The following is a 6,269-nucleotide window of genomic DNA, read 5'->3' as shown; positions in this document are numbered from 1 at the left end:
ATTTTGGGGGCTGTTCTTTTATTAAGCTTCCCCCCCCCCTTTTTTTTTTTTTTTAAATCTTGTATCTAGGCCCTCACACTGCTGATCAAGGCAGCTGCATCATCTTTTCCCCCTGAAAGATGAGTTTAGGTTATTTTTGACTAGAGTTTGCCTACATATGTCAACTTTATTTTTTTCTTACTCATTTCTTAAGCAAACAGTTCAAATATCCCAAAGGAATGCTACCGATTTCTAGCTTAAGATCAGTTGACGTAAGCTCACTCAAGTGGTTAAGTGTCATTTGACCAAAAAAATTTAGAGTCTTCTTCACAGAAGGAAGTTTCACAAAGAGAAAGTAGAAGCTGGAAAGAGACAAACAGCAAAATAGCAGAATCAAGTTTGCAGAGTTTCAGCTTGAGCACAAGCTCAGAAAACAGGCCAGTTCAACACATGGTTTTGAAGGAAAGAGAGAAGTTGTCATACTGGAATTAGGCCTAGATGTTTAAGGGTTTCAAGCTAACTAACTGCTTGAATATGTACACATCACCAAATAATTCAGATTCATGACTTTGTACTGAATCCTCTAACTTGCTTCAGTATGACACACAGGGACAGCATGATTCAACAGTAATAATGAATTTCCTTCTGCCTGCAGAGTGTAATAGGATGGTACAAATTCAGACGTAACACAGACCAGACCATGACATTCCGGGAAAGACTTCTTCATAAGAATTTACAGTCACACCTATCAAATCAGGGCCTTGTATTCCTTTTATTAACCTCTAGCGTGATGACAGAAACTTGTTCTACTTACAGACTGGAACATGCCTTACATCGGCCACAAGAAGGGTAACTGGTTTGTTCTCTAGTTTAATAAAGCAGTAGCACAGCATGTGCTATAACTTGGAACAGTTTGGTTTTTTTCTTTGTTGCAACTGGATTGTTAACACTGTTTTACCCTTGAAACTTACACATTAAATAAGATTATTCCTTACATTGCTAGATAGAGCCCAGTTGAAATCTTACCCTGCAATTCTGTTCAGGGATTTGCCTTTATAGCTATCTGTAGTGCCAGTGTCAACAGGCAGACACTGTCCGTTCATTTATGCACATAAGCTGTTCTTGAGCAATTTGTTTTTGTGTATAGGACTTCAACTATGCATGGTGTTCATCTCCACATATCATTGGAATATTTAAATTGGTAGTAATTTTCTGTTATCTTCAGAGACACACTGCCCATAGGCTAGGCTTAACATGCAAGTATTGCATTGTGTGACTTGTACCCAGAAATGGGGGAAAAAACTAGTGCATTGCTCAGAGTCTTGTTGCTCTTGCAGTTTGCCTTTAGCCATAAGTAGTCATCTATGTGTGATGGGATACATTTAGCAAGAACTAACTGTAAACCTCCATCTGGGATGCTTAATGGTCAAGAACCTTTAACTATCAGAGAGAGGCCTTTGGATGTTAATAAATCATGTTCTCATACTTCTGCTTTTTAAGTCTTTTCCAGAAAGTTCCTTTGGTGGTTACCAACTTGGGTATGGCAGAACAGCAAGGTTACAGAACAGTGTCTGGTTCCTGTGTATCTTCTGGTTTTGTGAGATCAGTAATACAACACAGGTACAATATATGCCATATTTACCAACAGCTGTAGCTTTCAGTTAAGTATAATTATCTTTCTATAAAAGTATTATTTTAAGTGCTTTTTGCAAATGCTCCAGCTGTACCCTGCTAACTTGTTGACCTGTTTCCTGCAGTTTACCTTTCCAAGGTACTTAGAAATAAGTTAGGTCCCATACTTTGCCATGAGAGCAGCTGGCTGTCTCAACATAAGCACCTAGTGTTGAAGCTCAAAATGCTTCTTTATTCATTATAGCTCCTACTAAGTAAGCACTGGGATCATTAACTTGCAATTATACAATTTATTCTTGGTCCACAGGTCAGAATTCTTTTACGAAGACGGATCCTTACAAGAGGTTCATAAGATAAATGAGATGTATGCCACCTTGCAGGAGGAACTGAAGGTAAGTCAGGCATACCTGCTGATGCTGTTACTTTCGGCAGTACTACAAAACTAAGTCAAGCAAAGGGTACACCATTTTGCACTAAATGAGAAACAAACCTGCATCTTGGAAGCACATATTGAAAGATCAGGGAGTTTCTACAGTTAGTAGCTGTAGACTAAGTTCTCAAAGTTGAAGACTTAAGTTTCCATTTGATCAAAAGTACACTGATAAATCCTCAAGTCGACTGGTAAATTCTCACAAGAGGATTGTTTTGAAGGAGCACTATCTTTAGCTTGTCAGAACTCCTTTGCTTAGATGGGAACAAGTAAAACATCTTGCACCTCATTCAACACAAGGTTTAAGTTATCATCTCTAAAATCGACCTCAAGCTCATTACTTAAGCTTTTTAATACTTTGTGTCCAACTTTTAAAATCATTAGTACCTTTAAGGATTTTGCAACAAGGTTAAAGTCAGCTTCTGTGAATACTGTTAATTCCATCAAATACTCTTTTCCTTGCAGAAAATATGCTCTACAGTAGAAGCCAGTGAACGATCTGTAGAGAAACTCTTAGCAGAGGTGAGCCAATTAAAAGAAGAAATAAAGAGGAAAAAGCAACAAAGTTGTTCTGGTAAGTTAAATAAATGCAATGCCAGTCTTAGTAACACTTCCAAAGTTGATTCAATTGGCAGAAGCACAAAACACTTCTGAACTTGAGGCAGCCAAAACAGTAGTGGTAGAAGTGTGCAAGAGGGACTGCAACTCTAGCTTTTTTTTTTCCAGGAGAAGACAGAGACTACCCAGGAGAGCCAAAGGAGAATGTTCTCCTTTGTCAGGCACTGCAAACATTTTTCCCCAATTCTGGACTTCAGACATGTGTTGTTTCCTTTAAAGGCCGGCAGATACCCAAGAACTGCTGTAACATTGACCATAATATTAATGTCATGGACAAACTGACTCTCATGGTAGAGGAAAGAGACTTCACTGAAGCTGAAACAAGACACTTAACCAAGCGAAAAGTCAGAGGGACCACAACAGGGTCAAAGTCATTCAAGAAATCCAGATCACTGCAGCTTCACCAAAAATTACTTCAAGACCAAGAGGACAGCGACCAGGAAAGGAAGCTTATGCTGAGTAGCACTGAAACAGATGAGGACATGTTGGAAAAAGTTAGAGACACAAATGAATACCCACACTCTCCTACTTTCTGATCTGTCAATGATTTTCCAGATGACTTTGCACCAAAAGCTGCTGCCAGCATATTCAAGTGACATACCAATTTATAGCACTGCAGGGACAAAAAAAACAAGTGCATTTTTGCACGACATACAGGTTTGTTTTTTCCCCCCCCAATGCATGAATCCTGTTCAGCATAGACAAGTCCGGATGATATTCCCTCATTTTGCCTTCTGGAGTTAAATCTGTATTCACTCTCTCAGGGTTTAAAGACTATGCTAGCAGGATGTTAGTGGTCATATAACCATGTCATACTGCTTCAGAGTAATACAACTTCAAGCTGCTGTTGAAGCAGTACTACCCTTCCCTCAGCAGAAGCTGAGGCAGGGAACATCAAATGAACGCATGTAACATGCTTAAAAGAATTAGCAGTCTACATAAATTGCCACAATTTTAATACTTTCATTTATCCTTAGCCATCCACTACTTGTTTTTTTCACACACACACCCTTCCAATCCAGCAAGGGAAGAACAGGCACCTGAACTCTACCAAGGCCTGTGAGCAGAGGAAGTGGTCCATATAGTTGCCGATTTCTATTACTGCTTTCATCTTTCATACTTCCTTCAGACAATTTTAGAGACTTGACACTTCATAAGAAAAGCAACTGACATCCACCCTTCAGTCAGTGATGCATTATGCTAGCCAACCGCACTTCCAGTAAACAAATATATAAACATGAAAAGTAGTTTTATTGTTTATTTCTTTATAGTATATTACTCTGGATACTTGACATTACATATCTTGGGGTCTGTGAGAAATGATGGGTTCTTAAACATAACTGGCATAAATCCTGTAAAAAGAGAAGATGGAGGAGTTTTTTTTAATAGGAAAGTAGGCTTGACTTACAAAACTCAAAAGCATAATCATACTTACCAAATACATGAGCTCTTTTAATGGCTTTTGTAATTTCCTTCTGCTTCTTGTTGCACAAGCCTAAAGAGAGAATCATTTTCAGTCTCAAATCAACAATAACCAAATCATTAGTTTCAAGGGTGAAAGTGATATTACTGACAATTCCCTTTAGCTTTGTCTAAGTCTTCCTAGAAAAATGCATGTGTGCTTATACTGTTAAATACAAAAAAGCATATAATTAAGAGATATTTTCATTCCTTGATGAAGGCTACTAAGTCAGAGGAATACTATTACAAAATGTATGGAGTTGGCAGCAGTTACATTTGGAAAGATAGCTGATACACCATTACTTGGACTCACAAGAAGATTAACATTAACCAGTAAATGATTTAATTTAATATTTCACATACCTGTTATATGCCTGCCATAAATGCAGCCAGTATGCGGAGAAACAAACTGGGAAAGAAGCTATTTAAAATTAAGAAATCCAAAGTCAGTTTAAGAATTTTTACAGAGCTTTAGTTTCTTTTACTACTTGCATTCTGTTTTTCATTTTTTTATCTGTTTCTACAAAACTCAGTTCTACCTGGAGACAAGACAAAGTATAGCTTGGAGTTAGACAGTATTTTATATGCCATAATATTTAAGCTATATGACAGCAGAATTAGAATTGAGGACTCCATTTGGTAAACAACCAAGTTGTAACACCTGCACATAGGACTAGTAGATTGAACAGCTTATCACAACTACATTATTTGACCCTTATCTGCACACATTCTGACTCTTAAGTTTTAAACCCCTACACATACGAATGAATCTCATTTTTTATCCTTGTGGACTTCCTACACACACATTTAAAAATAGTAAACCTGTTACCTTCATCTAAGGACATTTCAAACTCACCTGCACATTCTTGTAGTCCACATTTATTCCACATAAGACACATTTTTTAGGAGGCTCTTTATAGGGGTTCTCCATTTGTATGGGCTGAAATTAGAGAACTAACATCTGTAAGCTTCACAAGAAAATATGGAATGTTTGTTATTTTTATCCTTTGGGCAAAACATGCCTTGAAACCAAAAGAGGTTTAGTGCATCATTGAAATTTTTCAATAACTTCTCTCTTTCTCTAACACACTGATTGGTACCTAACAATCTAAAGACTTCTCACAGCTACGCTGCCTTTTAGTAACAATGACAATGTAACAAGTCAATTAAAGCAATCAGTAAGATGCTGCTTACACCCTCTACTTAGGCAAAGGCAGTATCTACAGAAGCCAGTAGTAAGGTAGTTCTGTCCGGTAAAGCTCAAGAGACTTTTTTTGAAAATAATGTCAAAGCAAATGGCCTGAGGGAGCTCCTGTCTGCTCACACACTTTAACAAGAGAGATTCCCAACTATCTCCCAAGCCCTGAAAGGCTCCTTAGGCTTCAGAACACACCCAGCACCAAATCCTTACAAGGTACGAGTGAAAGGAGAAATTTCATGTTTGCAGACATAGGTAGAATTTGGGCAGGGAAAGAGTATTTTCAGAAGTTTTTGCTGGTACCAGACAACACATTTTTATGACATAACAACCACACCTAGTGCATTCCCATAAGTCTTCCTCAGCTATATACAGGAAATCAGTTAGTGCTGCCAAAGGTTTTGCTCCACTTTCGAGTGACTGAGACAGCTGGTTTAAGTGACCACAGTTAAGATACTGGACACTACAAGTCAGCGGCACCTGAACTTCAACACCTGGTAACCTCCCTCAGCGCTGGGTTCCTGCTCTGTAACACACCGAGTAACTGACGTCGGTTTTTCTTAGAACCCGAGCTACACGGAGACCGAAGCAAAGCGTTTTCAGACACCTCTGCTGCCGGAGCGGAGCCCCTCACGGTGAGGGTGACAGTGGCCCGAGAGCAGGCCGGAAACGCGGAGCCCGCCGCGGGCTGCGCTCGGGGGCAGCCTCACCTGGTCGGACCGGCCGGGCTGCCGCTCGTGCTGCAGGCGGCGCGGCCGCTCCCACGGCACCACTGCAAGGGAAAAAGCGACAGGATTAGCGGCGGCACGGCGGGAGAGACCGGCCACGCGAACAGCCCGGACACGGCCACGCCGGTCGAGAGGGGGAAAAAGACAAGGCAGAAGCAACGCACCGGGCACCAGCCTCCACCAGGCCCGCCTCACAGCCGCCGCTGCCGCCATCAATGACGCC

The 6,269-nt window shown here is 40.2% G+C and overlaps 2 protein-coding genes across 7 annotated transcripts in view; one reads left to right on the top strand and one right to left on the bottom strand.

Annotated features, from left to right (window-relative positions):
- FAM175A (family with sequence similarity 175 member A) overlaps positions 1-3,306 on the top strand; it is a 6,409-nt gene extending 3,103 nt beyond the window's left edge. For all 5 annotated transcript variants that reach the window (XM_009280237.1, XM_009280236.2, XM_019472346.1 and 2 more), the window contains 5 exons: positions 635-828; positions 1,480-1,599; positions 1,919-2,003; positions 2,507-2,615; positions 2,768-3,306. In XM_009280237.1, coding sequence (XP_009278512.1) covers positions 635-828; positions 1,480-1,599; positions 1,919-2,003; positions 2,507-2,615; positions 2,768-3,195 — 936 coding nt within the window. In that variant the 3' untranslated portion in view covers positions 3,196-3,306. The remainder of the gene's footprint in view (positions 1-634; positions 829-1,479; positions 1,600-1,918; positions 2,004-2,506; positions 2,616-2,767) is intronic.
- Positions 3,307-3,891: 585 nt separating this feature from the next.
- The window catches only part of MRPS18C (mitochondrial ribosomal protein S18C), a 2,580-nt gene continuing 202 nt past the window's right edge, over positions 3,892-6,269 (bottom strand). Inside the window, exons 1-6 of one of the 2 annotated variants that reach the window (XM_019472348.1) lie at positions 6,211-6,252; positions 6,029-6,090; positions 4,977-5,060; positions 4,484-4,541; positions 4,095-4,154; positions 3,892-4,011 (exon numbers count right to left, since the gene is read on the bottom strand). In XM_019472348.1, coding sequence (XP_019327893.1) covers positions 3,935-4,011; positions 4,095-4,154; positions 4,484-4,541; positions 4,977-5,051 — 270 coding nt within the window. In that variant the 5' untranslated portion in view covers positions 5,052-5,060; positions 6,029-6,090; positions 6,211-6,252 and the 3' untranslated portion in view covers positions 3,892-3,934. Of the gene's footprint in view, positions 4,012-4,094; positions 4,155-4,483; positions 4,542-4,976; positions 5,061-6,028; positions 6,091-6,210; positions 6,253-6,269 lie in introns of those variants that run through there. The other variant, XM_009280235.2, reaches the window with a different exon arrangement.

The sequence above is a fragment of the Aptenodytes forsteri genome, unplaced genomic scaffold (genome assembly GCF_000699145.1).
Source record: "Aptenodytes forsteri isolate BGI_AS27 unplaced genomic scaffold, ASM69914v1 Scaffold227, whole genome shotgun sequence".
Classification (NCBI taxonomy): Eukaryota; Metazoa; Chordata; class Aves; order Sphenisciformes; family Spheniscidae; genus Aptenodytes; species Aptenodytes forsteri.
This window is presented reverse-complemented; position numbering and strand designations above follow the sequence as displayed.